General features: G+C 40.7%; 2 protein-coding genes across 2 annotated transcripts; both read right to left on the minus strand.

Annotated features, from left to right (window-relative positions):
* Window positions 1-2,536: 2,536 nt before the first annotated feature.
* Window positions 2,537-5,840, minus strand: LOC125177940 (integrator complex subunit 1-like). The gene is made up of 2 exons (XM_047880679.1): window positions 5,679-5,840; window positions 2,537-5,208 (listed from the first exon to the last, which is right to left on the minus strand). Exons 1-2 carry the CDS (start codon window positions 5,832-5,834, stop codon window positions 2,839-2,841), a joined length of 2,526 nt encoding a protein of 841 aa, XP_047736635.1. The 5' UTR covers window positions 5,835-5,840; the 3' UTR covers window positions 2,537-2,838.
* A 544-nt stretch (window positions 5,841-6,384) lies between these two features.
* Window positions 6,385-20,261, minus strand: LOC108670640 (C-type mannose receptor 2). Its single transcript, XM_018158114.2, has 7 exons — window positions 19,894-20,261; window positions 17,284-17,469; window positions 15,874-15,995; window positions 15,367-15,517; window positions 14,760-14,933; window positions 13,959-14,068; window positions 6,385-6,603 (listed from the first exon to the last, which is right to left on the minus strand). Exons 1-7 carry the CDS (start codon window positions 19,934-19,936, stop codon window positions 6,385-6,387), a joined length of 1,005 nt encoding a protein of 334 aa, XP_018013603.2. The 5' UTR covers window positions 19,937-20,261.
* Window positions 20,262-21,515: the final 1,254 nt, after the last annotated feature.

Consider the following 21,515-nt stretch of genomic DNA (forward strand, 5'->3'; position numbering starts at 1 on the left):
AAGCAAACCACAAAGTTTTAGAGAAATCACGCTTATCAAGCGACAACTAGGAAGATCGAAGATCAAGGAAAATTTGTAACTCAGTTTTGAACTAATCGTATCGATATTAATTCGTTGTTAAAATAATTGATCTGGGGACTGCCAGAAAGTTGTCTGTCAATTGCTAACCCCCATACTCAACCATGCAAACCGATGAAAGTCATTAAGGGTTTCCACATCCTCCTCCCACCCTCCAACGATAACCCAACCGCAAGCACCTTTCGCAAATCTAATTGTGGGCATCATAGCGCCTCATTTCGCCTCCTCTAAATATTTGATTTTATTGTTTCAGACCTCACTGTGTCACTCCGTGTTCTTTCCTACTGTCCTGTGCAACAGGATTTATTTTCTTTTCTTTAGTATTAAGTTCCTTTATGTGTATTTTTTCTTCATGCACCTAGTGGCAACACTCTAGGAACCATTCATGAGCCGCTACGTCTCGCACGTCAGTTGTTCCTTATCTACACACACGCGACGACTAGGTTATTTGGTGTTATTTGCTGTCACGTCTTTTCCAGTATTCCAAATTTATTAGTCTGAAATATTACTTGAGCAATATGATGACTTTGTTATATGTATATTTATGTTCATTTATTTTATCATTCGTTTAGCACGCAGATATCATTCAACGTGTTAGTAAAACTTTCATGCTTAGATCGTAAATCGTATTAGGGACTGTAAATTCAATTGTGGAAAATCTTCTATTCAGGATTCAGCCAATAGGGCCAAGCACATACGTAAGTTGATTTGTGATGAGTTCAAGAATTTCTTCCTTGTTGCCACATTGTCTATGTGATCATATTTTGATATATTGTTCATAGCCTCGCAGATCTAGAGGGGCTGCGCCTCGCAGATCTAGAGGGGCTGTGCCTCGCAGATCTAGAGGGGCTGCGCCTCGCCAAACTATTGCCAAAATAATCAGATACGTACTGTATTATGAATATTAAGACCGGCCATGATTTTACTGGCTTACATTGCTGATTACATTTACTCTTATTTTAGTCTATTTGACGTAGCCATCAGCCAGGGTTCACAGGTGAGGTACATAACTAATGCATTAAAATATATAAAAAATACTGTTTCTTACTAGTAATACTCTAGAATCACTACACACGTTACTGCTGTTTGCTTCTCGCCACCGGCAGTCCAATAACATATTAAAATCATGCAACGCACAGAAACAATATGATTGTTCTTTTCATTGCTGTTCATTATCTACATACATTTTCGTAATCTTCATATACTTTCTTAGGTGTTTAATTGCAGAGCAGATGTAATGCTTACCTACTCTTTGTTCTACACAAGCAATGATTCCCATTCGGAATGACCGAATTTGAGTCGCATTCAATATCAATTTTCTCAGCTGTATTTTTTCAGGCGGATAAATTTGATATCCAAGCCCATGCGGATGAGAGATGCAAACCCATGATTACATGATTAACCATGATTAACTTATCAGTAACGTCTTATTGTTATCTCGATAAATGTCTCGTGTTACATTTACAGCGGTCTAACTGTCACGAAAACTTCTCGTGAAACTTGGAGCTCACGAATGCGAATTCAATTTTCGTGGACAAATCGTAAGCACTACACAGAGCGCCTGGCATTTAAATATTTAAATATTACACGCACGACAATAACTCGAAAAAATTTAATATAGCGAGCAGTAATTGCGCAGTCACTATAAGGTGTTAGGTGCCTTATCGGTCATCGACTCCACGTATCAACTCGTGTGTAGATATCGGGGATACAATCTACGGCCGGATTCTTTATAGTTTTATCTATGAATTGGGCGCTTGCCGGAGACCAGCTTCGCCCAACTTCACTTTATTATCATATTCCTTTCCTTGAGTAAGAACGCTACAGGGAAAAGCAGCCTATAACGTCTAGTTCTCAAAGCCACACGTACCGCCGTATGTCTACAAGCATCGCTGTAGCGTGATCACACTTCATCTGGCCGAACCTATTCCCGCCTAACCTACACACATTGCAACATTTCACCACCCAATACGAACCTAAGGGGACCTAACCTAACCTCATTAGCTGCTGGCCGTTAGAGGGGAGTGGCAAGTGAGACTGGCAACTTCTTGCAGCCAGTCAATGGCTGCAAGAAGGTTGTGAGTCGGGCCAGCGTGAATATGTAGGCCAAAGTAGGTGAGGCCGGATGCAGAATTGCCTGCCTATGAGCGAGCATGTTGAAGTTTCATACGCGATACTTTTTCATCTTTTTGACATTTTTAAACGGCCCTGGTGTCAAAAATGAATCAAACGAAGGAACTAATATAGTGCATACATCGTTTTTTTTCGCACATTGATAACTTTTCCGCACTATTCTGCAACCGAATTGCAAAAAGTTAGAAAAACGTTCCACCCTATTTTGCAGCAACTAGACGTGGAGTCGCGGCAGCTACAACACAGTTAATCAATGAAGGGCGGGCGTGGCATGTATGTCTAGTAAGAGAAGGTAGGCTACATGGGAGAAATAAAAGACTTTAAAAAGCATTGGTGTCATTTATTTGTCATATTCAACACAGTTGCACCATCACGCGTCAAGTAGATACAAGCTACACTAAATGGTCCCTATGACGATCTGAGCGTTGGCTATGGCGATCTTAACGAAAATGACGTACAAGTTTTGATCAGCCATCTTACTTACAAGTCAAAAATAGCAGGGTATTATTACCACAATAAATTACGGGATGATGAAAGGGTTTAGAGAAATCAATTTGAATTAAAGACTAATCTAGAAAAGAAAACAAAAATAATCATAATAAAAGGATGATTGTGGCCACTGCAAGGTTAAGCCCCAGTGTGAAGGGTGAGCAACGTCAGCGCCTTCGTCAGGTCTGAGATGGACGAAGGAACCCGGGACGTGACTGCCACGAATGCCGCCGTCAGCACGTCAGGAGCAGCTTCGTGCATGGTCAGGATGACGTCCGGAAGTTTTTCACACGCGCATCTGGCGACGCTGCAGTCGGAACTGTGCAGGGCGTGCAGTACTGCAGCAACAAACTGCGGGGCCAGAGAAGGGTCATGCAGCAGAACTTTGGCCGTGAGGCCCCAAGCGATGTCTCGGATCCCCGATTCGGAGTTGTGAAGGCCCCAACACAGGAAGTTGGGGAAACGTCGGGCCACGATTGCCATGGGGGCCCTGGAGGCGAAGTTGCTCAGCAGCCGCCACGCCTCGGACTGCTCCTCCCCAGGCTTGGCGTGCGTTAATTTCGCCGTTACAGATTCAGCCTCCCCGTGTAGCCAGGCGGTGTTGGGGAGTGGCAGCGCAGGGGCGTGCAGAGTGGGGTCCTCTGTGGGGATTTGCATAGGGGTGGTGGGAGCCGATGCTGCCGCCACCGCTAGTGACCGCCATTCTTTTGTTTCTAGAGACAAAGACTTGAGAAGTGCCGTCTTGGGGACCAGGTAGAGAAGCGCCCGAGGCCGGTCTGTAGCCAGCCAAGCGTGGATGAGATCAACCACGCGCGTGGCCACCGCCATGAGATCCGGCGGGGACCCATGGCGGCCGAAGATGTCCAGGTAGCAATCGAATATGCGGGCGACGGCTTGATTGTGTCGCAGACTGAAAAGGTGTGGGTGCAGGAGTTCCAGCACTCCAACCACGACCAACAGCACATCGAAGTTGTTGTTTCCTTTTAGAGCGATCAGGTTGAGGGGCGTCAGACCTCCTAATCCAGAGAAGATGAGGTGGCTGTGCCGCAGCACCAGAAGTGGATGTCGGCAGGCCAAAGTACGGATGGCGGCCTCCATATCAGGGAGCCGTTTGCGGAATTCTCGCCCCGGGACCGGAGAGCAGATCATGGTCAGAAGGCAATGAATAGCGACATCAGCGGCACTCTCGCCATCATCTTCGTCAGCAGAAGCCATGACGGGGAGGAGGACTCGTGCTTCGCTTGTCATGAGGGTCAGCACACGAGGACGACGAAGGTAAAGTTGGAACAGCAGCGATCGATTCGCCTTTCGTTCCGGCGTGTCCACAGGAAGAATCGAGGACTGGCAAAGTTTGCTGATGAGGTCGGCATAAAGCGCGTCGTTGTCTCGATACCATTGCAACAGAAGAGGCAGTCTGTCGGGTGCCTTGGTCTTGTGTTCGGTATTGATATCAAAATATTCGCACTTCTCACCGAGAACGTAAAGGGCAAGAGTCTGGAGATGAAGGGGCTGCAGACGCATCAAAAGTGGATCTGATGCATGTCGAGGAGTCCTTCTTTCCCGGCCCTGCCATAATTTAGGAACTCTGGTCACCGCCCACACGAAATCCAAAACTCCTCCGGGGTTGAGCGAAGGATCGTATCCTCCAAGGAGTTCCTTCACGGTCTGTTCTAGGGTCTTCCAGTTAGCCTGCTGGGTGAAGGTGCCTAGAAGATACGCCTGACTGTAGCCACCAAGGCCAACACCCAGGGGCTTATCTTTATACTTGGAGAAGAGAAGCATCTTACGCAGAGGCTGCGGAGTCTCGAGCAGTTCTGGATCTACGACGTGCAGCCAATCAAGGAGTAAAGCTATTGAGCGTCTGGGTATCTTCGTCTCTGTCTTGACGTGCGCTGAGAGCAGCAGGAGACGTGACAAGGCAGCTCGCACTGTTGTTAGTTGGCCGCACTTGACGGCGATTTCGACGAGCGCCCTGACATGTCTTTCAAGCGCGTGTGACGGGGTGGCCATCAGGCTGCACAACACGTCTTCTTCGTTGTTAATATCGCATTGGGTGTGCAGGCCCCGCGATGATATCGTCATGGTTGTGCGATCAGCAAGTGAGGTAGACTTCACGGTACCCGGATGTAAGGTAGGTTTGATGGTACCTGGAAGTGAGATGGTGGTTGTCATATTGAGTGTTGCAGGGAGACTAACTTCTTTGGACTTAGAAGCAGTGGTGGAAGTTGTCAAGTTAGCAATCGAAAAAGAAGAAGATCTCGGTTCATAAGCAGGTTGCAGAGGAGCTACCACCACTTCCCCCACAGGGAACATCTTAAGAACGGCAGTTAGAGGCGTGGAAGCATAGAGACGAGCGTGGTCCAGACGGAGGATTGAGCTGACGATGTTGAGGCACGGGACGAGGTGGTAGGGGTCTTTGACGCGAGGCAGGTGCAGGAGGAGGCGGAAGAGAGGAGCTGAGAGGTCGTAGTGGTTGTGGAGACCCTCCAGGAACACGGAGCAGGAGCTCTGCAACGCAAATACGTTCATTTCTTATATGTGCCCGTCGAGAGATTATGTAAGAAATTATTATATATAGTTTCTTATATTTGCCCGTCGAGAGATGAGGAGAGCTAATGAGATGTCAGCCATTTCAGTGTACGAGTTTGTATGGTAATAAACTCGTACTTGTTTGCCTGGTAATAAAACAATATTAGTTTACCACACAGAAAACATATACACAGATAAATTAATAACGCATATGAATGAATTAAATGAATAGAAACCAATCGCTGCACTGCAACATTCATGTTACACTGTACGGCAATTCAAGTATAAGATTCAGTGCATGAATCCATCATTAAGAGAATTCAAAGGTGCGCCTTTATCTTACTAAAAAAGGATAGAACTCCACGTATTAGATTTGAAATAACATACAAGGATTAAAATCATAAATGATAAATTTTTTAGCATCACTATAACTTAGGGAAGTGAATTACCCGGTGCTGTAGGCAGTGCGTGAAGGCGTCGAAGAGCTCCGACAGGAAGGGCCGCAAGGGCACCGCGCTTTCCCCTTCTGGAGTCCCTGTCGAGGGAGTAGAGGGAGCGGCGCCCCCGCGCAGCTCCTGCCCGATGTGGTGCTGCACCAGCCGCATAGTCTCGCTGATCTGCACATGTAACGGACCTAATTATTAACGTAACGTACCTAATTATTATTAGTAGCGTAGCTGATTAACGTAGCGGACTTAATTATTAACGTAGCGTACCCTAATCATTATTAGTAGCGTACCTAATTAACGTAGCGGACTTAATTATTAACGTAGCGTACCCTAATTATTATTAGTAACATACCTAATTAACGTAGCGGACCTAATTATTAAGAGCCTTTCCTAGTTACATGTTCAACGGTGACCAGCCTAATAAATGAAGGCAATTCGTGCATATTTAGCAAATAAATCACGTCAAAAACTGGATGTTTGGTTGAACCCAGCGCAATTAAATGAAACATACATGTTTCTAGTAAAAAACTTCACTGGTAAAATTCTCAGTTGACCGCAGCAATTCTGACAGAAAATACTGTCCAAAACGGTACATTTTTGTGAGTTTTGTCCTGAATTTGAACACACAAAGCGTCCTACATCATCGTAGAAGACTTGACCGTCTGTAGATGATGACCTCCTGGTATGAGTGCGGCTGTATGAGCCGTCAGTACCTCCCATCACCCACCATCAGCACCTCAAACTGGGCGACAACCCCCAGGGGCCAAGAACAAGTCCCCCCATTCCCCCAGGAAGTGAACGGGGAGAAGTCCCTGTCCAGGGGATGTTCGGCCCGGATTCTACGTATGAGGCGGCGGGTGGAGGGGCTCTGGGAGTGGGGGGCAAGTGAAGTGAACAACTTGCAGAAGGCGGAGGAGATCTTGCGCTGAGATGAGAGGGTATTCAGACCAAATTGGATTGGCTGATTGGGGGGAGGACGGTTACGCTTTCCTGCTAGGGAGCGTAGGAGATTCCAGTGCTTGGTTTGTGGGTTTGTGCGCCTACAGCACGACGCAAGGTGTGTTCACCAAAATTTATAGCTAAGATAGGTTCAGGTAGCTCCTCAATGTGTGAAGTGCAACAGCAGGCAGATGATGAAGATGATATTCACTTGCGACAGTTATAATACGCAGATGATGAAAACAATACTCACTTGTTACAAGTAGTAACAGACAGATAATTATTTTTGTAAGAATCATGATTTTGGCTCTATACGGGCAGAGCAACCAGCGTATGAGTTCAGTCAAACATCCAAACTCGTGATTCAATTCTCCTAAGTGAAGAACTGTAGGATTATCAGAGGTGGTCTCAGGCACACAGAGAATAAGCCCGAGCACAAGCTTTATTTATTGCGAGCTATCGTCACTTTAGAGTCCCGCAGATGCAATAATGCCACCGAAATCAGAGTCTATTTACTTAGTAACATCTCTTCAGTTCGATAAAGTTTATGAGAATAGACCAATATTTCTCGGAATTAATGTTTGTCCCATATAGGCGCAGATGATAGCCGCAGATACCGTCAATAAGTGAAACGGTAACTTCAGGAAATAACAAGAAAACAACACGAAGGTTTCCTCTTATCATTATCCAAGTTTTTACTGTGAAATTAGCGTGCTAACAAACTTCAACGTATCGGATTGAATTAATTCAAAGATTTATGCCAAATTTTACCACGGTTTGAATATATTCCGGCCACATATGTCCAACACTGATGTTATAAGGCAAAACCAGATGTCTCTTCAAATATTGAGTAGCTGGCTTTTGAACATTTACGAACCAAATCGATCCTTTTGTTTTTGGGGTCTATACTCATTAATATTGGACACGGTTGTCCTTCTTTCAACTGACTCATGCTGATACTCATTTAATTATAAATTCTCTTACGGGTAATCAAGAAAATTTGTAACAAATGTAACGAATGGTATTTCTTGGATAGGAAATACCGCGCTAGACATTCCATTCCACATGCCAATCGTTGATTTCGATTTTTTGACTGGCAACATCAGAGAAGGGTTGAATTCTCATTGTGACGAAGGCTAGACTTTTTCAGTGTTGAATGCCGTTGACAGCATGGCATGAATTTCGGGTTCCGAACTATTTCTAAATGTCAATTTCTGATTCAATATTACTTATAACCATATTTTTGTCACTTGATTTTGAGGGAGGATAAGTTTGCATTTGGGTACAAACGATGTCTTATAACGTTCACATTTGTGCCCTGTGTAAGAAAAAAATTAAAGAAGTAAATAGGGAGGGAAAAGCCATTTTCTATTGATGTATATCATGTTGCGTAGTCATTATGACTGACAGGTGGGAGGGAAGATTGCCTCTACTTTAACCACTCGACTGTGAAAAGTCAACGAATGAACAGACGACGTGCTATAGTTTATATTACAGCTCTCCAGAAATACTGAGATTATATTGTTAGTTATTATTATTTCCAATTCCAGCTGGTCAGATTTAGCTTTTCCCTGCCGTTTACAATTAAACGAAAACATACTTTGTAATAGTATCATGCTCCTTAGTTTATAAGTTGACACGGGAACATTCTGAAAGCAAAAATGCTATAAGATACCAAAAAATGGGAGATCAAAGGACAATTTTTTGCAACATTTCGCTGGATTTCACTGTTGATTTCTGTTGCTTATAATTGTATAAAAACGCGTTGGTAAGTTGCATTAGATAGAACAACCAATTTAATCTGAATCGAGTTAAGATCGAATCCGTCTCCGATTCAGAGAATCTTTCAAACGTGACATAGCCAAATGTAAGAACTTGATGAATACTCAAATGAATATCTAACAAATTAGTTGGAGTTTGTAATAAAACAATTTGCTTGTGGACCCAGTAACATTAATAAGCTACCAATTATGAAAAGAACGCGGAGACAAATACAAAAGTATGGACAACTTACATTTATTAAAAATAATTGAAGATCGAAGAAAGAATCATTTATACCCGTTTTTCACAACTGTTTGATCGTATGCAGTTTTGCCTTCACGATTAATCCATCTACAATTTTCACTACAAATAAAGATACGATTAACGTTGTCCCGTAAATACAAAAATTTATATATTTAGAGCCCAAACTTCAGAAAATATCCAACTTTCGGTCACAATCTCAATCATGATTGGATCTTACGAGTACAAGAAAATTTAATTGCATAAAAATGAGTTACTGATCGAAGAATAAAGATGCAAAATACAAAACCTCTACATTTTATTTTCATATGACGTTGTCATTGAATACTGTGAAGATATTTGCACACTTCTATAACAAACAACTTAACCGCAAATGTAGCCACGTTTCAGCGTTTTGCTCACAATACTCTAGTTTTAATTTGTAAATTAATAAATCGCCTAACAGGCAAGTTCAGAATTAAACATGCCAACCCCAATATACATAAATAAAAAATTTGATGGTTAAAGCATCTGCAATTGAGACGCAATATTCGCTGGATGCGGAAAAGATTGATGAAATGTCAGACACTGAGTTTGTGTCGACTACATCACGTGAGCAAGACTGTGGGGTAACTGCCGTACGTTACCCGCACAGTGAGGAAATTACAAGATTGGAAATGAATCGAACTGGATCAAGTCATTCAAGTGAATTTATTTGATACGGCAAGGAATGCAGAAAGAGCAACAGTAATAATAGTAATAATACCCTTGGCAACGTGAGAACCTGTTCGAGAAGTATATTTTAAGATGAGACAAATAATAGTACAATATAACCAGTTACGCATATAAACAAAGAAACTTATCTTAGAGACCTAAATCTTAACTAACCTGCTGTTGTGGAACGGCTGGGCTATACCGACTAAGGGACAAATAGAACGCGAAGTAAACTTCCTAACGGTGTTGCCAAGTCAGAGGAAAAATGATATACTCATCAATAGTCGTAATTTCTAGGTTCGCTACAAGACCACTCCCACAAAAAAAAATCGTTAGTGGGTGGAAGTACTAAGTCTACAAAAGGACTGGGCACTTTAATAAGTCCCCTTCCAGGAGCTTGCACGACCGCAACAATGTAGCTCTCATTGTAAGAGTTACTACGGCCTGATGGTCGATTATGTTAGTCGACTGTACCTCTGTAAAGACTCTTTAACGTAACCACCCTGTATCAAGATAGACATTGTGTGTCTTTACTTATACTTTACACAGTCGTTAAATACCTAAATCCTCAGTTTATAATATGTACTATGCGAGGGAAATTCATCTATTACTCTGCGACAGTGGCACCATAATATTTTCCCAGGAAAAAATGCCGACCGAACAGAAAATCTTCCTTCCTGACACGTTAGAACTTTTCAAACATAGCGTAGCAAAGTTTACAATTTTAATGATGAATCTAACATATATTGAAAAAGAGTGTATGGAAGTTTCCATAAAAAATGTCATATGATCCTGTAACATCACTTGAAAGAACTACTAATAACACAGAAATCTCAAAAGCAAAGTTTTAAAGAAGTCACGGTTCTTCAGCGACAACATGGAAGACCTACGATCAAGGAGAGACATAAATTTTTGTCTTGTCGTAACTCGTAAGATGGTTTGGAGTAATTCAGGTATTCCCCTTAATTTTAATAAATATAAATTGTCTCAAGAAGATTAATATATCATATTTTTTTCTGCCGAAGACACAAATTCCTGTGTTTCAAACCCCCAACATCGATGTATGTCCAACTTTTGGTGAGGATAAAACAAGGGTTTTAAAAGCCTATTTTTCTAGATCACAATTGAACCTAGTAATCAAATTTTACTGTATATAAAATATTTTTGGATTCATCAACGGTATTTAAACATTTCATTCAACTAAGTTTAAAAATCGCTTCCCAGAGAGAAATTCATGGTGGCTGTTAATTTATAATTCTGTTTTGAACCAAATGTATCGGTAATAATTTGTTGTCAAAATAATATATCTGGGGACTGCCAAAAATCGTCTCTCAATTGCTAACCCCCTTGCTCTACCCATGAAAGTCATTAGGGTTTCCTCCTTTTCCTCCCACCCTTCAACGACAACCCAACCCATAGCACTTTTCGCAAATGTAATTGTGGGCATAGCGCCTCATTTCGCCTCCTCTAGATATTTTATTTTATTGTTTCAGACCTCACTATGTCACTCCGTATTCTTTCCAACAATTTTCTAGTGGCATCGCAGATACACAATCTTATTATGACCTTATTTGAATTATCTAAGCTCTACGAAAACATTGCTTGAGGATCTGCGCCTCGCAGATCTAGATGGGCTGCGCCTCGCAGATCTAGAGGGGCTGCGCCTCGCAGATCTAGAGAGGCTGCGCCTCGAGATCTAGAAGGGCTACGCCTCGCAGATCTAGATGGGCTGCGCCTCGCAGATCTAGAGGGGCTGCGCCTCGCAGATCTAAAGGGGCTGCGCCTCGCAGATCTAGAGGGGCTGTGCCTCGCAGATCTAGAGCTGTCTCTTATACACATCTAGATGTGTATAAGAGACAGGCATGGAGGTCACCTACAAGATGTAATATTCAAGAATTAAACTTGTAAGTAAACCCAACGAAACTTTAAATGTAGCTCTTTGTAAAAAAGAAAGAATTAAAACGCTATCTTTAATACTTTTTACTTTGTGATTTTTTTAAAAGAGTAAGTTCCCACGCCGCACCCTGTATAAGGTGCATGATATCGCGATGGCAATACTCTTATTGTTTGCATTATGAAAGTATTTTAGAATGCTTAATTTGTTTGTAAAGGTTTATTCACAAAATCTTCCTGTTTTGTATTTCATGTAAATGATGTAAAGCAGCCAGATGTTGTGAGAACAGAGCTGGGAGTATTTCATATGAAAAGCAAAGTCTTGAAGTATTGTTTCCCGCCTAGTTAGTTGCCACTATGCATCTTACAAGAGAGGTGTGTGCGTTTGCTGTCGAGGAGTATTTTTCTAATGGCCGTTTTGCAGAGTCATCTCCGTATGAGACATTTTGCAGAGCGCCTCATCTCCTAGAGAGGGTACCTTCTTTGGCCAGCCCGATCCCTGATTTGGCTTCGTTCGATATTTTATGTGATTATCTTAAATCAATTGTTTACAATGACTGTCCAAGGACCTTACCTCAATTGAAGAACAACATACGTACGCCAAACCATCGCCAACATACCCATCAATAAGCTTCAGCGAGTTGAACGAAACTCCCAAAAATCGACTAATAACTAAATGCATTGACTATTGGGGCCATCATTTGTACGATGTCATCTTTAAACTAGATGATGTAAAAATTCAGGTAATGTGTCACGGCATCAGTTCCCTGGCTACAGAGATTTCCGCCTCGGGTTATCGAAGTCGTTCCATTGAAACTTTATCGAGATTTGGGTGGCAACCTAAACGTAATCTGCACAATTATAAAGAGTAATTTAGAATTTAGCCTATTAAATAACCGTCGTTCTCTATCGGCAATGATCTGGCAAGTTGGAGATTTTAGCCATATAGCTTTTAATTTATAAACAAATGTAGCAAGTCTAATTAACGCGCAAATAGCAAATTGCCTGAACGATATAATAGTGGAGAACGTATTTCAGAAAAAGTACCAATTACAACGAAGCAAGCAACTTACGAGGTTCACGGCCCCATGCATCGCGCTACTAGCGCGTGGAGATGTTCCGAACACTGCTGCCTTCTGACTAGCGGTAAAAATACGTGCTAGTGACATATCGCTTTGACGTAGAATTTCCTCTAAGCAAAGTCACAAATTAACTAAAATAATAAAAACAGTGTGTACGTTTAACCATAACTATGGTCGTAAATTACTAAAGTTACGCGAGTTACAAAATTACAGCCGCAACATAATGCCTTTTTCAATCAAATTTATTTTATAATAATATCATAATCAGGTCTTTTTTCATTAGGTTTTCAAATCAGTGAGTTTTCATGAATCATCCTGTAGTATATCTCAAATTTGAATGAGTCATATCTAGTTGTGCCATAATATTCAGTTACTGGTTTAACACTAAACCATTATACTAATTAAATTTTTTCAATTATTTTCAAAAAACTAATAATATATACCGGTATTATACTAATTTGAAAAGAGGCGAAAATTTTTTCACATTACATTTCGATGTAAAGGAATTTCATGTTTAATTTAAAATTAAAGTATGAGTGTTATTACACTCTTCATTATAAAATACAAACACAAAAATACTTGAAGAATTTTGCCGCCCTGTTCTGCTATCGACGGTCTGCATGGCGGCATCTCACGTTTTTTATAACGAAGTGTAATACTGATCCACCACAGAGCTTATTGAAATAAATATATGTAAACATTTCACTGGATAATTTATTACTATGGCGAAATGAAATTAACGACGGCCATTGAAAATCATATGCATTGCTTTTGTCATCTCCTCCAAAAATTGACTATGATTGAGTTACTTTGTATGTATAGTATGCCGCGAATGAAAAGCGTCATTTCATTGAGTTGCACTTGCCAGGATTCAAGCGTATTTAGTATACAGTGTATTGTATAGCTTGCATTTTAGTTTACGGTACTCTCAAGTTAGGTATGTGCAAAATCTTTGAAATAAATGTTAATATATTAAGGGGAACGTCTACCCTAAAATTGAAAATTTTCACTTTTTCGGTTTTTATACTCATTTTAAAGCTGACATTCTGCCCTATCCAACGGTACCACAACGCGGGACTTTGTCGCGCTCTCCTCAACATTCACACTTATTGTCACGGAAAACCTATCTCCTCCTAGAGTCTTGAAGCTACAACAATGAGACATCTATCATTCAATTTGCAAATAAACTATCTACAAAATGTCCATCCCGGTTTTTCTAGTTTCATTGTAGTTTGAATTTTATTCTGCAAAAATAGGGGGGTGGCGGGGAGAAATCGAAAAATTTCCAAACATTTTGGAAAAATGCCCCTCATTTCCACAAAAATTGAAATTTCAAAAAAAGGGGATGGACATTTTGTAGTTGAAGACCTCACGCATCGAATGATATGTGTCTCGATGTTGTAGCTTGGAAATCCCAAGACTAGATCCATTTCTACAGTACCCCTTTTTATAGCCGTTTTCTAAGAATTTCACGTTTTCTTTCATTTTTTTCGAAAAATTTACACGAACAAAATGCGAGTTTTTTTCCATTTTACATATGTGTACCAAGTTTCAGAGTGATCCGACTGTAAATAGCCGAGATAATTTTTAGGGTAGACGCTCCCCTTAAGTTTTCTAACGTAATATGTTGGATAAGATTAAAATATCTTACACTTCCCCAGTAAGGAAGCCCCATGACCATCGGTGAGCCATCAATCCAGCGCCATTGCCCCTCCTGGGCTTCATCTGAGCCTCCTATCCAGTATCCGGACGTCTTATAATCTTTCCAGGGGGAGATAAAAGGGGGATTAGAAATTAATTCTAAGTTTTGAATGACATTACAATGACTTCGAAATTATTCTTATCAATCAATATATTGAAACAGTTAAAACCTATTTAATGACAAACTAAAGTTTCTTCTTGGAATGCAGCTCATTGTATATGTTGAAGCTTATAGTTTCTTAGGCTTCATATAATTTGCATTTTAATTTAGTGCCTCATCGTCCAGTCAGACGATGTTAGTCTTCGTCTGATGTGGCATGGCGAATAGTTCGATCTCTAACAAAAAAATGCCTTCTGACCATTGTTGCTTTCTTTTTATGCTAATTTAATTTACTAATTCGCAAGTCAAAAATATGGTAGATATTTCTAACATGTTGGCTTGGGATAAATAATGTTTATTTATGGGACCCACTGGTCTGTGGTTATTTGTCCCACTGGTCTGTGGTTATTTTCCTATAGTTACTAAAACAGGACGGGTTGCTCGCAAGTAAATTTAGCTGTTGGCAAAGTTGTTTCATTATCGCTACTTCTGACTTTGAGTCGTTCGCTGGTAAATCAAGGGCATTGGTTCTGACAACTTCTGCTTACTGTTCAATTTAACCAATAAATGGCTGGACTGTTTGCTCAAATAGCTAAGATTTATCGTGATAATACAATGCGGCAAAACGTCGACTGTCATTCTGTTGTTTACCTTGTTCCTCGAAGTAGGTGGTAACCTTGCTGTACTGGTCGCAGTCATCCAGAATTATCAGATCTCCTCCAGTCGCTCCACACTCGGTGCGTGCAGCGCTCCAGGAATCAAAATCAGTTAGAAGTAAGTGAATGCATTGCGTGCCCACTAAGACGTACGGAGTGGCGCACAAACCTGCATGAAGAAAATGTGATGATGCACCAAAAACATGGCCGTCAAATAAAATGATCGGCAAATCGGGATCATAAATAGAAAGGAGATTTTTTATTTCTTTATTACTTCTGTTTTTTTCACGACTCAGTTAAATTTTTATGATCATATTTCAATCTTTGGTGAGACTGCAAAGCAGTCCATCCTAAATACGTAGTATTGGTATACGTAACTTGAATTAACTAATTCTTTGGAAGCTCATGTGTGTCTTTCACTAATTCCTTTCCAAGATGATCAGCACTTCAGGTCGGAACTATCTTCACATTTTTAACTCGGACCCGAGAGCGGCAACGAATATTCCTTTGCAAATTATTGCCCACAAGGAAAAGCCGTTTGTGAAGCTGTAGGCGATATACTTTAGATTCGGAGAGTAGTTTGAAAATGGTCAAGATCTCACCATCGACCGGAGCTCTAGAGCACGCTGCATAAATTACGTAGTGGTCATTAGGCGTCGCGTCATTCATCAGCCAGCCCAATTCGGCCCATATCATAGCATAGTTCTCAGTTGTTCCTCCATTAGGTTCTGTCATCCCATCCAGTGCATGGTTCTGGGGGAACATGAACGTTAATCCTGCGCGTTCAAATCAATTGGGCACTCAAATCCTGAATTTACCAAAAACATTAAATCTAATTAAATATGAACAAAAATTGAATTAACTATAACGAAATTCTCTTTTGGAAAGGCTCAGTCATTAATTTTGCAACATCGATATCATAATGAAACGATTCGTTAACCGGAGCTCGGCCAGTACAATAATTCATTACGAACACGAGTGAAAAAGTAACGAAATAGAAAATAATCTTGCCTAATTTTTCTGCCTAGTTTCGTTCCTCCACTGTCTCGTTTTAAAACATTTTTATCGTGTTTTACATAACAGTTTTTAAAAATTATAAATTCACTCACGACCGCCCAGTACGGAGCGCTCATCTGCACGGCGGTGCCGTCGCTCCACTGCCAGACGCCGGTAGCCGACGAGTTGGTGGCGCCCAGCCAGTAGCCGTTGTGGGCGTTGAAACGGGACACATCGGTAAACAGGAGATGCTTTATAATTCATATTCGAGCACGGATTGTATAATGTGGAAGGTATTCAAAGTAAGTAGCAGTAAATTAGTATTATTAATACCTTTTGTCGAACCCTACCACTCTGTCAATGGCCATTGTTGTAAGTAAGTAGGGTCTTAAGACTTGCGTGTCTAGTGAAGCTCTAAAGGCCCGTTCACACTAGGGGCAACACACGGGCGTCAAGCGCCTCACCGCCCCTCTACGTGCGCTTCTTGTGGGCAACGACTTGAACGAAGCAATTGACGAGCTAGCGATTCACAGTCGCCCTGCCTCATGCAACACAAGCGCCGCACTCAGTGGACGGCTGTCTGTGGTCCAGTGAGGTAGTCCGCATGCGCTAGTCCTTCACTATGTCAACGAACGCCACACTTGTTTGGACTCACTCGCTATTATAGAGGCTAATTGATCTCTGTAGAAACCGCGAATGCCTGTAGTGTAGAGTATAAAAGTGTAGAGTGAATGCCGTGTTGAGTATAGAAGTCAAAGGAGTATAGAAGTCGAAATGTAAATAAACAAGCTCTGGTGAAGATAGTTGAAGTTTTAAAAAACTTTCGTGTAGAAGTCACCATTGACGAGGTTCGCAACAAAATTCATACGTTGCGTTCGCAATTCCATCGTGAAATGAATTTCATTGCAAATGAATTCCATTGCATATGAATTCCATCTCAATATCATCATCCTGCCTCTGGATGAGTGGCATTATTCTCTTCAGCAGACTGTCAAACAAGTTCACTGGCAGTCAAATATAATTTTGAAAGTCTGATGCATTCGCAACTGATAATTCTTTGAAAATGTAATTGTATAAGCCCTCTCTCTTTTTTGCAACCATTTTTTCACCCAAATACAGTGACGCCTACATCTTTTCTTAAACAGCAGAACACCCGAGAACTATGGCCCAGTGCTCAAATTCGGATACATTCATCCTCACTGACGTATAACTGGCAATTAATCTTCAAAGCGCGCGGACTCGAGCGACCGTGTACAAAAGTAGTGTGAACGGTTGTGTGCGGTAAGGCGCTGCACCAAGCGCCTCACCGCCCATGTCGTTGCCCCTAGTGTAGACGGGCCTTAAGAATGTAGCTAAAGAATGCCTAACTAAAGTCCAATTGATTAATTGGATTTTGTTTGTGTTTTCTTCTATACCTGGTAAATAACTTGGCTCAATGGAATAACAATGCATCTAATTAAATACAGGAATTTTATGGAAACTTGGTTATCGAGCTGAATTTTTCATCACGCTATACAACTCACATCCACCGTCGACATAAGTGGCAACGTCAGTGAAGGAAGCGCAGTCGCGCAGCACGGGCAGCCTGCCGGAGTTCTGGTGGCAGTAAGCCACCGCGTCGTCGTGCGTGAGGTACCCATCAGGCAGGCGGTGGATGCACTTGGACCCAACGACCTCGTAGCCTGCGGGGCACTCGATTGCCGCTGCGCCTGTCATATTGGACTAGGAATTTGATATCGCAATAAATTCATACTTTTTGAGAAGTTTTGCGAATTATTTTGGAATATATTGAATGAGACAGTTTGATATGTGATGGAAGATGCTAAATTTCCCTAAGAATTTCACAAGCACTGGGAATAATGGAAATTCTTTAACATGGAAAATAGATCACAAGATATGCTTTAAAATTGCTTAGACATGTACGTACTAAACTTGATCAAGATTTAATGAGAGCAGAGCAAAATTGTGTTCTTCAAAATAATTTCAATAAGTTGAAGAATTCAAATCTGACGTGTTTCAGCATATATAAATTCTCACGAGCAAGTGCAGCTGTCAGAAGAAGCTATATTCTTGAAATACTAGTATGAATTTTCCATTTCGTCCGCTAATGATCAATTAAGAAATATCAACCTATGTACCAAACTTTATAATCGTTTAAATTTCTCTCTTGTTCATACCATTTTATTCTGTATTCTCAGATTTGCTATGAATATTAATCAGAAGAGGAGGCCATGATAGTGAATAATCTTTTCGCCGCTACGTTAAGCCAAATAAAATAAATGTCGGTATTCATTTAATTTCAATATCAAACCGAAGCATGCCACCAAAATTGTCAAATCTCCGCCACAAAAAAAAATCCTAGCATAGTTAACGATGTGTGGCATAGTTAACGCCACATCAACCGGAAATATACAACAGTGAATAAATAACTCAAAGGTATATTCATGTTGCAGAGGAGCACGTCCCAGGGCACGTAATATTCCTATATGAAGGCTCGCATTAGGTATGAGTGATACTCATTACCTATGAAGATCAAGAATTTAGAAGCTAAGAAAATAGCCAGAAAATTAACCATTTCTTATAAAGGAAAACGTTTCGGAGTCCAGCTCCATCGTCAGTTTAAAACCTGAAACACATTTACAAACGATTAACAAATATTATTATTATTATTATTATTCCACGAAGACATTGTCGTGGCGTCTCGTTCAGATCGAACTTCGAGGGCACGTTACAAGCGGCTAAAAAAACACAAGATGATAAAAACAGATGACATCTATGCTAAAACAGAGGACATATGCCAATACTGACGACGTCTATACTAGAACAAATAACACCTATGCTAAACCAGTAATATCCATGATAAATTAGATAACGGCTAGGCCTAAGATTCAAAGGCTCTACGGAAAAGTTCTGTTTTTAGGCGTCGACGAAACAACGTCAGCGAAGAAGCAGATGTCACCGATGCTGGCAGACCATTCCATGTCTGTCTCTTATACACATCTAGATGTGTATAAGAGACAGGTGTAGGCCACCATCAGAGGCGTTAAGGTCGGGGCCCTGATCATTGACATGAAACCATTCCCTGTTTTTAATTAATAAAATCAATTCCTTTTTTGTTGGAATGGTGAGTGTGGGAGGCCTTTAAAAAAAATAAATAAATAAAAAAAAATAAAAAAAAATGAAGTAAATATGAGCAGACGAACCAATCTATTCACAATTTCGAGGAGATACGAACTGTTGGCGGCATTCAGTCTAGGCTCTTGTTTAAAAATATAAAGGGATGCTAAAATTCGCAGGTCAGAAACACCGGTTGTAGAGGCTAAAATTCGAAAATCACTATCGGACACCGGCACGTTGCACTGCTCGGCGTGAACGCATACTGCTGAACGAGGGGGATGTGCAAGCCGGTTTCCTGTTGTAAAACTCCTTCCTTTGTGCTCCGCCAGCCTAGTATAAAAGTTGCTAGATGTCATACCGACACACGCAGATGCGCATAGCGCACAACTATATAAATAAACTAGGGACGATCGCATAAGAACATGCAGTGTATCTTTATCTTGAAGAAGGAACTGATTTTAAAATTATTCACCAGCAAAAAGATTTACATTTGGGAGGTATTTAGAGAACAAACCTTTCAACTCTTTAGTTATAGTCTCTGAAGCGGGACCAAAGTGAGGAAATGAACAATAAACAGCATTCCTATGGTCACGTTCGGGAACAACCTCAGAATATTGCTTAGACAAAAATTTCTTGATATGAGTATATAACAATTGTAACGGAAATCCATCAAGTGAAAACGTACTGCGTAAATATTCAAATTCAGAGTGCATAGTATTGTAAGTAGAGCAAATACGAAAGCCACGGTTTATTAACGATTGAATACCAATTAAGTTGAAACGGAATGAACACCAGCTAAAAAATCTGGTGCTTAAACCGGTAAACGTCGATTTTCGGTAAACAGTGAACAGCACGTGTGTTTAAATTTTGAACTGACGATGGAGCTGGGCTCCGAATCGTTATCCTTTATAAGAAGTGGTTAATTTTCTGGCTATTTTCTTTGATAAATACAAATTCTTGATAACTTGCGATTTAAGCAGTCAAGTGATCTTAATACCTAAGAAGATGATACCCACCTGCGACGAGCAGAAGCAGACAGATGACTTTCTCGAGACTCATAATTATTATTGGATTGCAAGTTGCGTATAACCTGCGTGCGAGTTCCGCCGGCTTGTAACGAAATTCCTTTCCTGTAGATGTGTAGAATTGTGCACTCTTTTCTGGCGCACTGATAGTCAGCCTGATCACCAGCTGTACATATGGCGCATTTAAGGGGAGAATTTCGCCTAAAAAACTACTAAATTACTTTTTCAGTGTTTTATTATCAATTTTTAGGGAGAACTATTCCGAAGCGGCGGCAACAAACCTCGATGAGGTAGCTTTCATGGTTCTTTCGTGAGGCCGTTTGAACTTTTATAAAATTAAGATTTTATAACTATTGTTTATGAAGATTTCTTTAATTAAATCTGTATTTAGAGATCATTATTCACGTTAATTGCAAATTAATTGCTCACATTTGAAGGCTGCAAACAAGGCGCTTTCAATGAAGCAACAGCCATGGATGCACATGCAATACTTTTTGCGTAAGCCTGTTTAAGCTTTCACGTAATGACTATTTTATATAAATAAATACTTCAGAAAAATCACATTTATAGCTCATTATTCGCGTTAAACTTTACAAGAATAAGTCTAAATGGGCGCGATGGCGTCCTCGATACGAGTAATTGGCAATGAGAAAGCTGGGGCTGCAGTATCGAGCAATTTTGTAGCATTCTTTTTTTTCGACAAATTTTACTTATTTGGATCCCATGCAGTAGTGGACACAGCTAACTGAAAAGTTAGCTTCGATAACCGTTAATCCACTTGCTGAAAAGTTAGCTTTTATAACGCTAAACCGATAAATCGCCGTAAAATTTAGCTGAAATGACCGCTAACCGCCAACTTTCATTATATCAATTTATCTTTGGCTTAATTTTTTGGAGGCTCTGAAACTCTGAAAAGAGAACTACATAGCTGAACTTTTAATATGTAGTAGCATTGACAAGGAGCTTTCCAAAAAGGTGTATCATGCCAAGATCAGATGATGATCAAGATGTACATAAATAATTATATGAACAAATTAAATTAAGCGATAGTTGACTTTCAATATACAGTTTAATACGTAACGAATAAGCAAGTATTGAACGAAAAAAAAATATTAAAAAATAAAAACACACAGGTAAAAGTAGAGTAATCCACTGCTATTGCTCAGGCTTGCCCTTCATCTCCTCGAGGTGATGATTTTTACCCTTGATGAACATCAGCCTCTCTGCCCTTGATGAACATCAGCCTCTCTGCCCCTGATGAACATGAGCCTCTCTGCTCCTGATGAACATCAGCCTAAAATGCTGCGTCAACCAATCACGTCTTGTGCCACTACAATATGTAGCAGGAACACAAGACCTGATTGGTTGACGTACATATGTTGACATAGTCGGCCATCAGTGTGGCACACGGCTATTGATACTTAGCATATAATATTAACACCTGAATTTTCTATCAGAAGATATTTATATGTATTTTTATCGGACTGCTAGTTAGCGGAACTAAATTTAGCGGAAGCCAATTGGTCCGCTAATGGTATTCAAAGTTAGCTGAAAAGCTAGTCCGATAAAAGAAAAGTTAGCTTCGCTAATTAGCGGTTAGCGAATTAGCGGAA

This window comes from Hyalella azteca, unplaced genomic scaffold (genome assembly GCF_000764305.2).
Source record: "Hyalella azteca isolate HAZT.00-mixed unplaced genomic scaffold, Hazt_2.0.2 contig5891, whole genome shotgun sequence".
In the NCBI taxonomy this organism is placed as follows: Eukaryota; Metazoa; Arthropoda; class Malacostraca; order Amphipoda; family Hyalellidae; genus Hyalella; species Hyalella azteca.